Raw genomic sequence first — 19371 nt, forward strand, 5'->3', positions numbered from 1 at the left:
TTGAGGTTTAACAATACTGAGAGCTGCAAAGAAGGACACATACAGGGAGTCATATCATGTCTCTGATTAGTCGGGGGCATCTCTTGCAGGTGGAGGTCAGTGGGACCTGATTTGGTGGTGTTCAGTTGTCTTATACCGGCCCCTCAGACCGGTCGTCAAAGATGTACACTTACCTGTAATCACTGAAGGAGAAAGGCAAATGTAGAAGAGACTCAGAGTTTGGAGGACAAAAACAGTATGAATGGAATATATTTATGGATTTTTAAAATTTATTACGACGATTATAATCAAAGTATTATAGTCAAACTTCACAGATGATTTTAAATGACTTTTAAAGAATTACATGTAAATAGATTTTTTTTAAATGATAAAGAGTATAAAAGTGTAAAATGAATATAGTAATGCATTTTTTATTTGGGACCAATTATTATTATAATGCAATTTGTTGGTTTGTCAAGAGTGATCTGAGACATCTATTTTTCAAAGAGAGAGAGAGAGAACTATTTAGAACAGACTTTGAAATTGGATCTCCAGAAATATTTCTCCCTTGCGGCTCAAGGCTGTACAATATTGGTGGGCGTGGTTTGGGCAGGTAGCTGTAGGAGAGAGAGGCTGGGCAGAGCTACCTCAACAGGAGCAGCGTTTCAGGTGAGTTGATTAGTCCAGCTGGGAGGAGTTGCCTAATCGATCTTTCTTTGTCTCTGCAGTAGTGGCTGACTGGACTGGAGGTGCTGCACAGCTGAAAAGATGAGCTCAGGTTTAAGTTTGTTTTTGTGTTTTAGGTTTGTGTCGTCAGTGGATATGTGAGGGCACCGGGTAGCTACACACAGTTTAGTTTGCAAATTAAAAGGTCTAAACGACACCTGGCTGTCTGTGTTGTCTGGGGCAACCCTCTGTGGCAGCAACTCTGATACAAGCTGAACATTTTTTATTTATTGTCTTGCCAAGAGTTAAATGAGAAGAATGACACGTGTGAAGTGTGATAACGTGTTGTAAAAGTCTACAATGGAGAAAACAAACTGTCTTTCATACACACCTTTTATTCAAGTCTGACTCTCTCCCACTAATCATCATTTTTATCACTGTACTGGAAAGAAAACAGAAATCCAGCAGTAAAGACTTTAAACCCGGAAGTAGAGACTTGCACGTACACTCCTGTCAACAACATATACTGGTTTTACCACATTGTATAAGAGCCATTTTCTCTGTGTTTGAGCAGGACATACATCCCATCAGATGCACACACAGGTAAAATACAAGCTGTCTGATATACTGTCACATGTTGTATTTTAATTGAGTAGTTTTGTGTTTTCCTGAACATTTAAGTTTATGAGTTTAAGTTAATTTTCTGTTAAAATGTTCAAACTGTCTTTTTTTTAAAAACTTTTTTGGGCCATTATGTTATATGTACCTCTTGCTACTAAAACAAACAAGAAAAAACTGCCCTTGATTTTGACGGAAGTTTCCTACTAGTTAGATTTGCTGTATGTCATTGATATTATCTCAACCTCTTGCTTCTAAAACCACAATAAATTACCTATTTTAAAACTGCTTCTGACATCTGTGGAGGTTGTGACAGTATGTGTGGTCACCTTTAGTCTTTTTTCACCCTTCAAGGAACTTTTAGACTGATTACACAGTTTATCATCAGGGATATCAAACAGGTGATGTATCTGTCTCTGTCTTGATGAAGGTTCAATTGATCAAAACTAATAATGCCAGAGGGTGACAACAAATATTTGGGACTAGGTAAGAGAGAGCGTGTGTGATCATAATTGAATTTCACATCTCATCATTTATCATCTACTGCCCCAAATACAATGTCATTGCTTAAATATTCTCTCTGTCTCTTCTCAGGATTGCTCATTTTTATCTATTTCTTTGCTCACCTGGGAGTTGGTAAGTGACTGATGCATTTACTGTCATTAAGGTGTGTTTGTGTTACTTATATAATTATCATATTAGTTAAAATTGGTTAAATTATACTTCTTTTTATGTGTGCGTCCAACAGGATTAGTGCACGTAAATGACTGTCCGAGGCAGCCCTTCATCCCCTTTTATTTGTGTGGATTTGGGGCCTTGTTCCTGTTGATATTGTTCTGCTTGGCCGCCTACAGCAACATGAGCGACAAGTGCAACATGGGGTGTTTCTGGGGGACCATTGCTGTTTTCTTTTGCTGGTTCATTGCTGGTAAGATAAAGTCGGTCAGCTTCTATCAGAAAACTTAAACCCCTGGGTGGTAGATTTTCGTTGTTATGGGGAACTTGATTTGCGTAGTCCAAATCAACAAACTGAAAGCAGGACAGAGGTACAGAATCTCTGGTTGCACAATGGCTTATAGCAGGTAGTTGGTTTGAGCACATTAGCACCTAATGGTTATGAAATATTACTTGTGGTGTAATGTTAGTACCTGTATTGAAAGATCAGCCAATAATTTTAAGGTAGGTTTCAATCTTATGTTGAATTTTGTTATCACTTCTATGTGTTTCCCTTTACTCTTTAAACATCAGCTGCACCTTCTTTACTGTCTTTGTTTTTCTTTCTCCATTATTGTTACATCCTGAAAATCTTACTAACTTATGTCTTCTCTCTCCTAATTCCTTCATTCACTGTCTGGGAATATTAAAAAAAAAAACACTCCTTTTGAAAAATCTGACCAGGCATGAAGCACAATTTTAACTTCCACAGTGTTAATTAAGCAATTGTGCATGAACAACATACTGGAAATGTATAAGTAGACAAGCTATCTAAACTATCAAAGTACATTAACATTACTGTTAACACTGAATTTAAGTGATGGTGATTTGGGGGTTGTGAGCTGAAACATAGTATAGCTCTTTTTGTTGTTGTGGAGAACTCATTACATTAAAGCTTTCTACTTATTTCAGTTGGAGAAGTGATGTGATTAATACTATCTGTGAGATGTGTATTCTTTTTCTCTAGGTAGCATCACAATCTACTCCATCTTCGAACCCAACTATGAGAAAACAAGACATCCTGATTCCTATTGCAACAAGATACTCTACCTGTTTGCTTTCTGGAGCACCAACTTGATCAATGGTGTCACTTTTTCCTGTTTGTCCTATTACTGTTTTAAGCAAGTAGTGTGGAAGAAGTATAAACAAAGGGCTGTTTTTCCATCTCCGGGTCCAAGTCCAAATGAAGTCTCAAGTTGCAAAAGCCAAATCCAAGACAGAGTCATGTCTCAGGACTCCGAGGCCTGGGCCAAGTCTCAAATCTCCAGCTCTGGCACAAACACTAACCCTAACCCTATCTAAATTTTGTTATATTGTTGTCTGAGACTCAACATAATGACAATAAAGCTACTGAACTAAACCAAACTAAGCTAAAAATTTAGATTGGAAAAAAAGAACACAGCAGAATATTCAGTTTTTACTTGCATGACCTACATTTGAAAAACTAGTAAGGCTAACCTCAGCTGTTTCAAGATTATAGGAAGCTGTTTGACATTTGACTGTGCCTAAATGTTTTTAAATTCAAATATTCTTGCACATCTGTCCTATGGGTCAACCTCTTGATCCCAGGCCAACCAGTAAGTAATTAAATCCATACAGTGTCTTTAAAATTGGGTCCTAAAAATCTTAGATAAAAAGCAAATAAGGTACCATCATTGTCATTTGTTTAAGTAAACACAAAATCTTAAGTTTTGAAAAGACTCATGTTTAAATGTTTGAATGGACTTGCTGCTCAGCCTTTGTGCAAATACATCAGGAGACTCAAGAGTTGCAGCAGATCCACCAGAGCAGCTTCAAGTGGAAACTGTACAATGTCATTCTGCAAAAGCACCAAAAAAGTACCCATGTCTAGTTTCATGTGTATTTTATAGTACCATGTATCATGTCTGACTTTGCATATCTTCTTTTTTTATTCTGTGCTGTGCTGTATTTATTATAATGATGTACTTGGTTTACTTCCTTTATTACTTTGTATCTCTTACTCTGCAAATTAGCGTGAACTATAAACACTGTAATACTTCAGACTGTTGTTTTCATCTATGTATATTGTATCTCCCTATTAAATAAACCATAATAAATGAATCATAAATAAATACATTTTACTTTTACATTTTTATAAAAATATGTTACCATTGAGGATAACAAATAACAGCATCACAGTTCTTTAAACATGTACTGTATGCATATTACTGAAATTCCTGCTAAATTAAACATTTACATAAAAAGTCATGTGTCACACATACAGGTGGGCCGAAAGAGTATTAAAAGTTGTTTTCTTCATCAGTTATTGGGAGGAACTCTGTTCAAGATTGGTTTGAGATGTTTTTTTCTACTTAAACCAATTAAACCAAACGTGATCAATAGTTGATCAGCACAGATTTTGGCATTATTTGAGTGTATTGATAATTACTAAGATGTGAATCCAGACTAATACGTTCACTGATCATTGCTCTGCTCTAGAGTTTGAATGCTTTATTGATGAAATTGATTTGATTCAATGATTAGATAATTGATTGATGCTTCCTTAGATTTTATGTTGATTATATTCAGTATTGAGGTTTGATATCGAAACTTGTGTCTATGTGTGTGTGAGAGCTGCAGAGAAGGACAAATACACGTAGTCATATTGTACCTTTGATTAGCCCGGGGCATTTCTTGCATGTGGAGGTCAGTGTGACCGTAATGATGGGTCCTGATTTGGTAATGTTCAGTCGTCCTCTCTTATAAGCCTTGATCAGGGGCATCTGGACCGTTGCTGAGTGCCTCAGACCAGAGGGATGATGTAAGATTACCTGTAATCACTGAAAGAGAAATGTGAATGAGCATCAGATTATGAAGCACAAAAAGCGTATAAAAGGAATATATCTATGGATTTTTTATTGGAGACCAATTATCATAATGAAATGTGTCGATTTGTCAAAGGTGATCTGCCCCATTTCCAGGATAAATACCATCTAATCATAATAATACAGCAGATTACAGCCTACACAGTCAGTCTGCTTACATTAACTAACAGTGTTTAATGGCTTATCAAATCAACCTTTAAGAGGAACATTTTTACATTTTGTCGGGTTCAGCTGCTTTTGCAAGTGCTGCATATCTTTTTTGTTTAAGTTAAACAGTTGAACTTTAACTTCCTTGGCTAAGAGGATTGTTGTTGGACTAAAAACAATTGGAATAAAGATTTAATTGAGGAAAAACACGCTGTATTCTGTATTTTCATGGCATTTTTAAGATAAAAAAATAATGATTAATCAATAATTGATTGTTAATTTTCCAGATGATCGATCAAGGAAATTTCATTTTATTTGAGTCTTTGGCTCTCCTCCACCAACACTTATTTCTTATCATTGCAGTGGAAAGAAAACAATAATCCAACATTAAAGGACAAAGTCGTCACTTCCTCATGCACTACTGCCCACAACATGCTGATATTATCACATTGTGTAAGAGCCTTTTTCTTTCTGTTTGAGCAGGACATACATCCCATCAGACATACGAACAGGTAAAATATTATCTGTCTGATATTTTGTCACATGTTGTATTTTAATTGAATTGTTTTGTATTTTTCTGAATATTTCAAAATGTAATTAAGTTTGTGATTTTAAGCTAATTTTCTGCTTAGATTTGTTTTGTGTCATTATGTAATATGTACCTCTTGCTACTGAAACAAACAAACAAACAAACATGAAAAATGCCCTTGACTTTGATGGAAGTTTGCTACTAGTTAGATCTTCTGTATGTCATTGATATTATATCAACCTATATTACAGTTCTTATTATCAGGTATATTAAACAGCTGATGTATCTGTCTCTGTTCTCTTTGTCTTTCCGAAGGTTCAATTTATCCGAACTAATAATGCTACAGAGTGAAAGATCTGAAAGCAATGATATGTTTTCATTTGCTTTAGCAGGTAAGAGAGAAAGAGAGAGAGAGGTGGAAAAAGTCTTGTACATTTGTGTTCATAATTGAATTTCTTAACATCTACAGCCCCTAGTACAATGTCATTAATTATTCTATCTGTCTCTCCTCAGTTGGTATTGGGACTATCCTTTATGTCTTGTTCTTCATTCAGATGATAACTGGTAAGTGAATGATGCATTTATTGTCATTAAGGTGTGTTAGTGTTATTTTAATCAGTATTCTGTGATGGGACTTAATTACTTTAAACTAGTTAATAAAATAATGATTACTTGATAAAGCAGGTTAAATTCTACTCCTTTTTATCATTGTGTCCCACAGGATTAGTGAATATATCTGACTGTCCGAGGCAGCCATTCATCCCCATTTATATGTGTGGATTTCTAGTCATCTTCCTCTTCACCTGCTGTTGCATCAAATGCAACATGAGCAACACAGGCAAAGTGTTGTGTTACCATGGGATCGCTTTCTTCTTCCTTTGCTGGTTAATTGCGGGTAAGATGAAAGACTTGAGACTAACCAATGCAAATGCAACACATGCAAGTAGTGCTCCACTAATCAATGTCCCCACAGCAGCAGGCAGCAGGCAGTAGACTTCCGAAACTTATTATAAACTACCGACTTCATCAAAGTCGAAACTTATATTTTAAATTTAGTCATGATAGTGGGGCTGTCCTTTAGTTAATATTTGGAGAAAATATTGTGTCTTTGAAAGTATTTACTAGAAGAATAATGAATCTAGATACATGTGTAAGTTACTGTACCAGTTTTTCTGCATCTGCTTTTACAGTAGTTTGTTATGTCTTCTCATCATCTGATAATTTCTACTTGTTTCACTTTACTCTTTCAACCTACCTTTTAATCTTTAATCAGTTGCATTGTCCCTTTGGTTTTCTTTCTCCATTGTTACATCCTGCAGATCTCCGTGGCTTAAGTCATACTGTACATACTGTGGGAATATATTAGGAGTCAAGCTATACAAACTATCAAGCTACATTCAAATTACAAAAGCTATATTTGAGCTTGTTTGAGTTGGGGAATGAATGCGTTTAATACAATCTGTAAGATGTGTATTCTTTCTTTCTAGGTAGCATCACAATCTACTCCATCTACGAACCCAACTACGAGAGAACAGACACAAAACCTGATTCCTACTGCAACAAAGCATTCTACCAGTTTGCTTTAAGGAGCACCGAGTACATCTATGTCATATTAGGTGTGATCGCTTTTGCCTTTTTCGCCTATTTATGATGTTGCTGTTGAAAGCAGGGATAGCAGAGGACACAAACCAGGGCTATTTTTGCGTCTTGTCATGAAGTCCAACTCCAAATCCAAGACATGTCTCAAGATTCTGAGACAAAGTGCAAGTCTAAGTCAAGTCTCAAAGTCATAAAAACTTAGATTGAAATAAAATAACAGACAAGAATATTCAGAGAATATCACTTTTTACATACAGTCAAGCCCGAAATTATTCATACCCCTGGCAAATTTTGACTTAAAGCTACTTTAAGTCAAAATTTAACTTTAAGTTGTTTCTTTGACCGGAAATGACACAGGCGTCTTCCAGAAGACAATAAGACAATGTACAAGAGGCATCATTGTGGAAAAAAAAAATTTGTCAGTCATGTTTGACATTTGAACAAAAAGTGGCATGTCAAAAAAAGTCAAAAATTTGCCAGGGGTATGAATAATTTCGGGCTTGACTGTAGATGATACACAGTCGGGGAACAAGTTAAAGGAAAAACTGATACAGTATTGAATTCTTTCAGTGGCTCTGTTATGCTATGCCAGGCATTTTGCTGACATACCTTGGGCCCACTTGTCCCTAGAGGCAAATCAATACAAAGTTGGTCTGAGTGATCTTTATCCTGTAATGAAACATTATCCTGAGGGGAGTGGTTTCTTCAAAGACGACAATACACACATCCATAAGGCATGAGGGGTCACTAAGTGGTTTAATAAGTATGAAAATGATGTGAATGATATGCTATGGCCTTCATAGTCACCAGATCTTCATCAGATTGAACACCTATGAGATATGTATGTTATAACTTTACATTTTATACACATCATATTTTATCATGGGGAATAACAAATGCAAGATATTTGAATCACCTTTTCTAATTACAGAAATATTATAATGTATTCACGAAATATAACTATCACTCTTTATGTATGTTTACTAATTAATGTATATGTTGATATATTTCTAGCTGCTTTACCGAATTTTGATTTTCATTTAGCTCATGAATGAACTATGAACTATGCAACTATGAATACATTTGAAATGTGTTAATTTATACCTATACAACTACATATATCTGATTTTTTATAAAATATGATTGTAATTTCTCACATGTGGTTGTTTGGTCTGTTTCTGTCATTACAATATAACTTACAATACTTTTGACTCATCTCTTGTTTACACTGTTAATCGTCATGTATATTAGCTTTTACCAATTGCTAAAGACATTTCCTGAAACTATTGCTCAATTTCTCATAACTCTATGAGAGTGAGCACATGGTCACGTGCCCCCCCCCCCCATACAGGCTAGGGACATTGATGATGGTGCAGTTTCCTATGATGTTCCTCCCCTGCGCCTGATTGTGGTCAGGTTGAGCCCTGTCTTGTGACTCTCTGAAAAAGGGAAAATGACCATATAACACAATAGGCCTACATACAGAACACTTTGATGTGATTTTTAGCCATGGAGGATAATGCAATATATTTAAAAAAATCTCAAACTCCAACATCACAGTTTATTGATGTTTCATCACAGAAATATTTTAACTTACATACAAAATATAATACTTCATGTTGTATGTTTCTCCTTTAAAAACATCATTACTTTTTTATTAAGTAAAAAAAATTATGTTTGCATATTATAATATTTTCATTCTTTATGTAAAGTTACATGTTTTCAGACTGATTGGTGAACAGGGCTGTGATGTCAGCATTGTTTGCGTGACAGGTTGGCGAGTGCTTTGGCGTGGATGGGCTTATAGAGGAGAGTGAAGCTGGAGGGGCTGAGGAGGCCGTTGCCCTGTGCGTCGACTTTTCCCATCAACACGTAGTTCCGGCCTGGAAAACAACAACAGCAACAAAAACTGTCAGCAAAAATAAAAAAAAAACAAAAACAAAAACTCTCAATCCTTTTATAATATTCTTAAAATATTCGCATCTGGTTATATTGACTGTTACTGCCAAAGGAGCTGGATTCATTTTATGCATGTTATGGGGCCAGGTTTAAATGACCCAATATCTGTATTTGCTATTTCACATTTGCAAAATTTATCAATAAATAAGTGTTCAATGCGTTAACACAAGCAGACACGGTTTCACTAACCAAGACTACACCAACAAGAATATGGATTTGAATTTAATTGAGAATAAGGAAAGAGCTGAGAGCTGTTTAATGATGTATGGGTTTAGGGACTGGAAGAAGGGTTTAAGGATAGAGAAATGAAGGGATGTTGGAAGGAAAGGATGAGCGGTGAGTAGTGAGGCACATGGGATGGAGGATTGAGACAAAAGGGGAGAAGAATGGATGAGGTGTGTTTAAATATATTATTGTGTGGAAGTAGGATGTGATTCCAGACTTTGTTTATAACAATATAAACTTCATATAGCTAATTTCAGAGCAAAACCAAAAAATAAGCAAGTATCGATATCTTTGTGTTCATGCGTATAAGAGCTTCAGAGAAGAAGAGTACAGGTAGTTGTATCATACCTTTGAGTAGCCCGGGGCATTTCTTGCAGGTGGAGGTCAGTGTGACCGTCATGACGGGTCCTGATTTGGTGATATTCAGTCGTCCTGTCTTATAGGCCTTGATGACGGACACCTCGACTGTCGCTGACCCCCTTGGACCAGGCGTCAAAGATGTAAGCCTACCCGTGATCACTGAAAGACAATGAGGAAATATTAAAGAGATTCAGATAATCAGGTTAAATAAATTGCATTTTGGGAAAGGTAGAAATGGTGGAGGATGTTTTGTGAGGACCAAATGGCAGCTGCTCACCAAAGTCATGAGGGCAGAAGCTGGACTGCAGAGTTCCTGGCCTCTTACAGGCTTGTGTACACAGTGGGTTCAGTGGTAAAGCTGTAGGAAACACACACACACACATGCACCAACAAACACAGAATAAGTACATACACTTCCTAATACAGCTTTACATATGCATACACAAACATACAGAGTGAATTGTTTGTTAAAATCAGTTTATTCCACTCACGTTTCTTACTCACAACTGGCTTTTTTGTCACTGTCTTCTTCACTGCAGGCTTAGGTGTCGCTTTAGGTTTGATCTTAGGCTTGACTGTTGGTTTAATTCCACTCTTAGGTGTTGGCTTTGGTTTGACACTAGGTTTTATGGTCGGTTTTGTCTTCAGTACAGGTTTCCGTGTGGGTTTAGCCTTGATGCTTGGTTTGATCGTTGGCTTAATAAACTTGGATTTGGGTGTGGGTTTGGGTTTGGGTGTAGGTTTGGGTTTGGGTGTAGGTCTAACTCCGGGTTTAGGTGTAGGCTTTTTCACAGGTGCTTTAGGTGTGGGTTTAGCTGGTTTGGGTTTAGGTGTAGGCCTGACTGCAGGCTTGGTGGTAGGTCTGCGTGGTGGAGGTTTGATAGGTATCTTCACTACCAGTGGTTTTTTGGGTGGTTTTGGGGTGGGTTTAGGCAAGATACCAGGCCTAGGTTTGGGGGTAGGTCTGCTTGGCTTTGTGGTTGTTTTTTGTGGCTCAGAGGTAGTCTGAGGTCCGTAGATGAAGTCTCCTCCAGCGGTGGGTGTCCGAGACCCACGGGGCACACTTGAGTAGAAGGCCATGAAGCCATCTGAGGTCACGCTGAGGTCAGAGACAAACTGGACAAGGAGCTCATTCCCATTGGTCACTATGGTTCTACGTAGGAGAGTAGACAGAAAGATGTGAGAAAGCAGATAAACTTTGGCAAAGCTCAGCTGCACATTATGTGTATGGTAAACAGTTATTTTCCAGTCTACCAACCACTCAAAGTGCTTTACAACACATGCCAATATTCACTCATTCACAAACACAAGCACTTTTACAATGTTTCTAATGCTCACTTACCCATTCACACACACACACACACACACACACACACACACACACACACACACACACACACACACACACACATTTGGGGTTCATTAACTTGCCCAAGGACACTTTCACATGTGGACTGGATGGGCTGGGGACCACTGACCTTCTGACTAGTGGACGCCCCGCTCTACCTCCTGAGCCACAACCACCTGGTCAAGTTAATTTTTAGTATGTGTTTTGCCTCTTTTATCACCCATTTCTGATGAGGAATCTCACCCTGGTGACCGGTCTCCACAGAATTTCCCAATCCTCCTTGAGTCATCAGTCTCTCCCCCGTTAAACAATGCCACATAGTCATAGCGACAGTATGTGTCAGGTTCCAAATCCAGCTTCTGAAACTTCACCTCGATCACCTGGGGAAGAGGTGGTGACACACAGACACGCCAACACAAACTATAAAAGTTAGAACACGGCATGAAGGATGTGAGCTTTTACATGTTTATTTCAGACTAATTTTCATGAATCCAGTACAGTGCAGATGTAGATGAAGGTGGTAGAGGAGGTGAAGGGCCGACTTCTAAAATACAGAAGGGCTTTTACTCCCTCTCTTGCCCTTGCTTCCTTCCTTACGTTCAATTTCTTGGCACACAGTAACACGCCTGCAAGCTCTCAATGAACTCTTTCATTTAAACTTCGTCACAAGACCGCTGTCAAGCACACACACATGCACTCACACATTTAGTGATGGGCCCCTTAACTATTTTCATTGCTCCTACTCCTCTATTCAAAAAATCTAGCTAAAATTTCATAGTGAAATTCTACTTTACTCTTACTATTTTTTTATGGAAGGAAATATAAACTATGATAACAGAAGATATTATTTATAGTCATAGTTATAAAAAAAACGTTCTACTTATTTGTAGAAACACCAGTAGAGTGGAAGTATAGGCTACCGTTGCCATGGTTATTGAACATCTGAGACCAGGCATTGCTAGAAGACTGTCAACTTATGTGGTGTGCTATTAACTGGCGAACATCATACTTTACTGCAATATGTTATGAAAACCAATCAAAATCAACATTTCTAATCCTTTTTTTCAGCAAGCCCAGATAACTATCCAATCAACTATTCAGAAAGAGGAAGAAAATATAATGTTAACAATAATAATAATACTAAAGTTACAGGGTGTCTCAAAACAAATTAGAAATGGTAGACAAACAATAGTGAACAGTTAAGGTAAGGTTAACTGTAAGGTATTGATTACATAACTTTTCTAGGATGTCTAGATCTATGATTGTTGTACTTTGTCTATAAGCCAATCACAGTGTTCCACATTATCTAAAGTTGACTGCAGTGGAGCCACACCACCCTTTTCAGCAAGCATGGCTGACTGTGAGGCAAGGAAGAAACGTAAGGCACGTTTTAATCTATTAATCATATTACTAAAGTACATATTTTGTGTTTAAACTGTTAAAGTATACATGCGATGTTATGTCATATTAAAGATTTGTACAAGATGCGTACAATAATAGGTTTTAATAAGTGACTTAAAAAGTGAAATTGAGTTCAGACCACAGTTCCTGAGAAAGCACATTTCCAAAAGAAAACATTTTTAAAGAGGTATTTCAAAAAAGGATTAGGGGTTCAGCAGTCTGATCTCCTCAGGGAGGTTTTTCTGTTAGTGTGGGCCCTAACAGAAAAGGACCGGTCACCGTTGGTCCTCAGCCTAGATTGGGGATTGGCTAGTAGAGCCTTGGCTCAGGACCTCAGGTTGCAGCTGGGCACATATGATGTCAGAAGATGTACTTAGAAGCTAAAATAGGAGTAATGTGCCCTCATTCTTTGGTTTTGGTGGGGAGCCTGGTTGCTGCATTTTGGATATGCTGTAATTTATGTAGACTCTGTTGGCATGTGTAGAGACAGTTACAATAGTTCAAATAAGAATAAATAAAAACATCTATGACAGTCTGTAGATCTCTACTGGATAAATTTGAACTGATCTTGGAGAGTCTCTTGAGGTGCAACAAACCAGAGCAGACAACTATGTTAAAATGCTTGTGCAAGCTGAGGTGGTTATCAAAGGTGACACCAAGATTTTGGGATTTTTTTCAGGCTTATCAATATTAATATTTCTGCAGGAAATGCTGGGATTTCCAGCAATTGAGGTTAAGATGCAGTTGTTGGGTATATTAGATAAAAATCATTGGGGTTAGAAGAGAGGTACAATTGAGTGTCATCTGCATATGAGTGGAAGCGCACATTATACCTGTGGATGACAATCCCCAGGGATACATATATGAGGTACCCCTCTGGTCATCTTCATAGAGGATGAGTGTGTCTTTCCAATGGCTGCATTAAAAAAAAATCTATGTTGTAACCATAGATGCCAACCCAGTACTGGAGATGTTCCAATAAAATATAATGATTAATAGTGTTGAATGCAGCATCTATCTGCTTCTATCTAACACAACTAAACCTGCAGTTCATTCATCACTTTAAGGAGTGCCGTTTTAGTGCTGTGGTTTGCCCTAAATCCCCACTGGAATGTCTCAAAGAGTCTTTTTAAAAAAGCAGTCAATTGTTCAGCAACAACATTTCTCTAAAACCTTGGAGAGAAAGGGCAGTTTGGAAATTGGTCTAAAATTATCCAGGTAGTTAGAGTCTAAAGAGAGTTTGTTTTTAGAAGGGATTTGGCAGTTGCATTCTTGAAAAAAGCAGGACCATGACAAGCCAATAGAGACATGTTAATTTTGAAGCAAGTATATGGTCTGGCAGATCCATATACTTCTTTTAGAAATCTCACAGGCAGTGTCTCGAGAGCACACCAAGGTCTTAATATTATTAATCACCTCAGCCTCAGCTCAGAGTGTATTATTCTGTCTACATAATCTTATCCTATACTCTGATCTCTAACTAATAATTGGATTTACGGGCACTGGGAGCATTTGGGCACACAGAGGAGCCATAGCGAGTCTTTATCTTCATGATAATATGGCCGCAGTGCAGGGAAGAAGTCAGCTTGCATTTGGAGGCTGGAAGTGACTACTGTCAAGCCTTCTTTGCTGTCTGGACATGTGGCAGAAGATAGTCAGACTTTAGGAGTGTTAAACTGTATAAAATATGTTGTGCTTTAAAACATGTGCACCTAGTTTGCTAGGGTGGACACCATCCCCTGGATAAAAGGATGGGTGATTCCAGAAGAGAATAAATTGTCAATAAAAACCACTCTGCTTACAGACAGACCTGAGCCATGAATAAGGATACAGCTTAAATGACCAATGCCTCAGTGTTTTGTTTTTTTTGCCTCAGTGTCATTTTCTCTGTGTTTCAAGACAAATAAAAAGTACAATATGATTGTCTTACATTGCTTGGCTCTACGGAGATGTGCCAGGAGCAGCTGATGCCTGCTGGATAATCAGAGTTAGGCCAGTTGGGCGTCTTGACAGAGCCCTGTGATTTGGTTAGCCGTCCTCCACAGAACTGATTCTCTGTGGGAATAGCAGAAAAAAAAATAGGATAAAAAGAGGAAATGAAACAGTAATACACCAGACTTTAACCTTTCTCAAACAAGAACTTTTTTTGTCCTGTGATACTTTAAAATGAGAGAAACAACTTTGTTTTTAGCTTGATTATTGAGAAATTTCAGGTTTTCCTAGAGTTTGCTGTAGATTTCATATACCCGACAGACTGTAGTAATTTGTTAATCCCGGAGAAATTTTGTATGGGACTCTTAATGAACATAAACAATTTTCACCAGACAGTGAACATATCTAACAACATCAGCTGAGACAACCACAGTGCTGCCATGTATCAGCAAAGGAACACAGATAAAACATACAGCTGAAGCCTCGTTAGTGTGTTTCTATTGAGAGATGATATGTCCACACCTTCCACATGTGGCTTGCCAGCATTAAAGGAAGCCAGAAAGCCTCTTCCTCCTGTGGCGTCGTCTGACACCATCTCTAACATCATAGTGTTGGAGGTGGAGATCAGGGCTCCGGGCCGGAACGTCCCACAGAAACGGCCAAGCTTCTGTACCAAGCGGGTGTGACCATTGTAGACGTCCAGGTAGTCATAGCGACAGGTGGGGTCAGCCTCCATGTCGAAGAGGCGGAAAGACAGCATGACTACATGACCCTCTGGGACCTGGAAGGTAAATGTTTTTAGGGCTCAGATTACTGGACAAATATGTTTATAGAAGTAAGTGTCATGTTTATTTTTATACCTCGATCTCAACTGCAAAATTATTTTTTTCAAGCAATGTAAGCCTCATAAAACTAAAGGTTATAATAAAAATATTACTGATCCTATTGCAACATGTTTAATAGTTTCAAATGATACCAAACATGTCAGACTGACTATTAGAGAAATCTGAGGACATAAAATCTTAGGTTTGAATTTTTTAACTTAAAGCATACAATAAAAGGCCTTTTAAAGGCAGTGAGTGACTGGGAACTGTCAAGTTATTACTTTCTGTTAAAGTTGCCGCACTACGGGATGTGCATGTGTGTCCATATATACATGTTGACTGTATGCAGTAGCATTACACTCTTAAATGAATGTTTTGTTATTTATTTTGCAATCTATGGAAGTTTGTGTCAGTCTAGCTCACCCTATGTCACCTGAGAAAATGGTGTTCCAGTTAGGTGCAGCTGAGATGATAAAAGGCCAGTCACTGGTCCATACCAGTGGTAGATAAGGTGGCATCTTGCTGTGAGGCTTCAGATTCTTTTAAATCTTTGACTTAAGTTATTATTGTTAAATTACTGTTTTTGTTAATAAATGGCAATTTTTTTCATTTTTCCAACAAATCTGCCTCTCAAACGTTCCCTTTTAAGTTCTCCAGTGTCACATCATTTCTGTTTTCCTTTATATTGGGTTATGATATTACAATCATAACAATGAAGAGCAACAAAATCCATCCCACATATCCACTAAAGTCCAACAAGCCATTTATCACTGTACGCAAGCATAAAAAAAACTACACTTTACAGTACACTACAAAAAAACACATTCATTGTTTTACAACTACTGGAACTCTCTTAGCTAATGTAAGTAGTAAAATGTAATGAAATGCACCATTTCTTAACTTAGTGCATGCAATTATTTTGCAGCTTTATCTTTCCTTGGTCTTGTATAACCGGTAGCTTATGGTGGCTAATGTTAGCAAACTTTTGATATGGTAGCTGCTGTGTGACCGCTTATCACTAACATCACAGAGTTAGGAATGTTTTGTACTTATATTACCGCTTTTGGCCACTGTGGTCACTGTTCAGCAGAAGTTACACAGAATTGCTTAAATTACACTGCCAAACATCTCAACTGTGTCCAAAATCAGTCTTTCGTTTACTCATTTACTACTCTCTATATAATCTACACCCAAAAGTTTACACTTTGGACTTCTTGGTTATTTTGGCAGCAGTAGAACTACTCAACAGCGACATTACTTGTTGACATGCACCAGCTGTATGCATGGCACTGAGACAAGCACTTTCTCTCCACATGTACTTTAATGTACTGTGCTGCTACTTGTTTGTTTGGGGTTTTTTTGTATGTGTTTGCATACATAAGTACATAAGAAAACACAACACATTACATTGTGGGATTTATTAGCAGAAAATACTGCGCATGCTCTTTTTTTGATGAGCAATATTTGATAAATTACACACACAAACAGAATTTGGACACTCAAATACAGTAGTGCAAGGTAACAGAGTGTATTATGCTGTAGAGTCGTATCTCTTTCCTGTTTTCAGTAATTCTGAAGGTGCCTGACACTGCAATGTAAATTACATGACATCAACAGGTTTCAATATATTAATAAGAATGATAAAAAATACTATATCTGCCCCAACAGGTGCAAACCGTGCAATAAAGCTAGCAGTAACGTCAGGTATCAAACACTGTACACACTGGCACAGTTTTGAAAAGCTGTAATCAGGCAATATAAATGAAAATGACTGTGGATTGGATTTTGTGATTTTTTTGGTGATTTTCTTTGTTCAAATCACTAGGATTTTCAAGAACTTTCAAACTGAACTATCACCATTCATTCATGTGATAAAACGGACATGTGGCGATAGTACCAGGTATTGCAGCAGTTTGGGGTCAGTAGAAAGGTGTAGAGATCTTAAAATGACTCACAGTGATGTACCAGATGCATTTACTGTTAGGTTTGTAGTGACTGGGGAAGCCTTCACTGGCCACAATGCCTGAGTCTACAACCAGATGGCCTCCACAGTGGAAGACCGGCCTGAAAGAGAAAAGAAAACCAGTATCACACAACCACCATTAGCTGCAGTTCAAGTTTTAACTTTAACCTGCTGCACTGTCAGAAAATGCAGCTATACTGTGAGTACTGAGGCTGAGCCCCTGCACACGTTTTACATCCACGCTGCAAACCACAGCGGCACAGTCAGCCTCTGTTCTCTCAGTGCAGGGAGGTTCCCAATGAACTCTCCCGGTTTATGTTTTTTCATAAAACTCAAAGTAAGTCAGGAAGACTGTCAACATATACAGTATATGTGCTGTGAGCTTTCTCCACATGAACTGCACCACAAGAAAGTTGTCAGACATAACACATTTAGCAGACAGGCACTTTCAAAACGCTCGCACAACAGCCTGCTCACACATGGAGTGTGGCGACACACACACCCACTATTTCGCACTCAGATAAACACACATCAAAGGTGGGCCAGCCTTAACTTTTAATTTTGCAGCAGTCGTTGGCCCCATACTCATTAATTTAGATGATGGCTGCTGTGGCATCTGGTCAGTAGTTTCCTGTCTTACACTGTTGCTGCTTTTTATCTTCAAACTTCACTGTGGTTGAAGTTTTGTTATTTTTGTGCCAGTTTCTTGGGAACGGGGCAAAGTTAATCAGGTTTTACACTGTGAGGGCTGCTTTTTCTTTGATCATCCCATTATAGTCCCTTTTCTTTCTCTCTGTCATGTCCTTCAGGCATGTGTTGAATGTCCCCTGTGGTACTGTAAGGCCACATTTTGGCCAAACTATCCCAGTAGTGGTGGAGTCCCTCCCTTCTGACCCTCTGGAGCTGAGCAGCCCACAGGCATTTGTTTGTCTCTCATGTTCAATTTACACCCTGTGTGTGTGGAAGTAGCTATAGCTGTGCAAACACCAAGATCACGTGGAAGGCTATTTGAGCAACTGAGCATTGAGTATATTGAGCATGCTCAATTTACAGCCTGTGTGTGGAAGTAGCTATAGCTGTGCAAACACCAAGATCATGTGGAAGGCTTTTTTAGAGACTGCGCACTGAGATGTTCCTTGCTCCAATGGCCTTTTATATAGTAATAAAAGCTAAAAAACAACCCCAAAACAAACTGTATTTCTTTAAAAAGAATTATATTTTTTTTTTACAAAAACATCAGACGTACTGTACATTGGACCAGTAAAATCACTACATCAATTACAGCATGCTGTCATTTTGTGTCCAACAAGCCTTTCTGTGTGTTTATGGGATGCTAACCACATCTTACTACTGTAAACCTCTATTACTGCTGCACTCTCAGTAATCACAATACTGTGACCAGTAGAGGAAAATACACACACAGTTGTAGGTTTGAAAATGAGCTGCCACATGTGCACATGCAGGATGTAGTTAAGAAAACAGATGCACAAGAGGAACACTGACACACATACAAAAATCTCTCTTACACACACCTTAGCCTACCTGGTGAAGTTGGACTGACTCTGAGCCTCAGCCCATCCCAGTGTCAAAATGACAAGATACAGAGTCCACACCCTGTCCTCCATCCTGCTTTCCTCTGAGATTAGAAAAGACGTGAGAGGAGAAGAGGAGGCAGGAGGAAAGAGGGAGAAGCAGAGTTGGAGGCGTGGAGAGACTCAAGGTTCAAACCAGGAGGGGAGTGAGTTGATGGGAGGGATGTGATGTGTGTGAAGGTGGTCTGTTATGGAGGGAAGGAGAAGAAAGGAAATGGTGGATGAATGTGATATTAAGAGTACAGAAGGCTGTTTGACATGGGTTAACAGGAAAAAACATTCATTAAATTATACAGTCACCCATGACCAAATATAATGTATGTACAGTCAAACTACACAGTGTGCGTATGTTCCAGGTCTGTGTTGTTCTTGTTTACCAGGTCATGGAATATGTGAAAACTGTACATTTCTGCTGGTGTGAGGACAGATGGACAGACTGCTACTGTTGCATAGTGTGAGTTTGTTTAATGACCACTTCACTGCACCATGAGCTACAAGCCAGGTTTTTTTCTAGCCATGTTAGCAATTTTGGTCTTCTCACCACTTTGGTCGAGACTGAAATATTTAAAGTATTTGATTGTTTGTCGTAAAATGTTGCACAGACATTTATGGTCCCCCAAGGACACAAACAGGTCGATGTTTTTGTTTTTTGTTAAAATGTCTCAACAC

At 38.2% G+C, this 19371-nt stretch overlaps 1 protein-coding gene and 1 long non-coding RNA gene across 2 annotated transcripts; one reads left to right on the top strand and one right to left on the bottom strand.

Annotated features, from left to right (window-relative positions):
* The first annotated feature begins 1719 nt into the window (after window positions 1–1719).
* Window positions 1720–2127, top strand: LOC128384302 (uncharacterized). Its single transcript, XR_008324112.1, has 3 exons — window positions 1720–1749; window positions 1858–1899; window positions 2012–2127. It is a non-coding gene; the product is annotated as an uncharacterized LOC128384302 (long non-coding RNA).
* A 6723-nt stretch (window positions 2128–8850) lies between these two features.
* On the bottom strand, window positions 8851–18735 carry pcolceb (procollagen C-endopeptidase enhancer b). Its single transcript, XM_053343437.1, has 9 exons — window positions 18653–18735; window positions 17103–17211; window positions 14846–15104; window positions 14322–14446; window positions 11234–11370; window positions 10134–10795; window positions 9920–10000; window positions 9631–9801; window positions 8851–8981 (listed from the first exon to the last, which is right to left on the bottom strand). The coding sequence occupies exons 1-9, from the start codon at window positions 18733–18735 to the stop codon at window positions 8851–8853; spliced, it is 1758 nt and encodes a 585-aa protein (XP_053199412.1).
* Window positions 18736–19371: the final 636 nt, after the last annotated feature.

This window comes from Scomber japonicus, chromosome 22, assembly GCF_027409825.1.
Source record: "Scomber japonicus isolate fScoJap1 chromosome 22, fScoJap1.pri, whole genome shotgun sequence".
Taxonomy (NCBI): domain Eukaryota; kingdom Metazoa; phylum Chordata; class Actinopteri; order Scombriformes; family Scombridae; genus Scomber; species Scomber japonicus.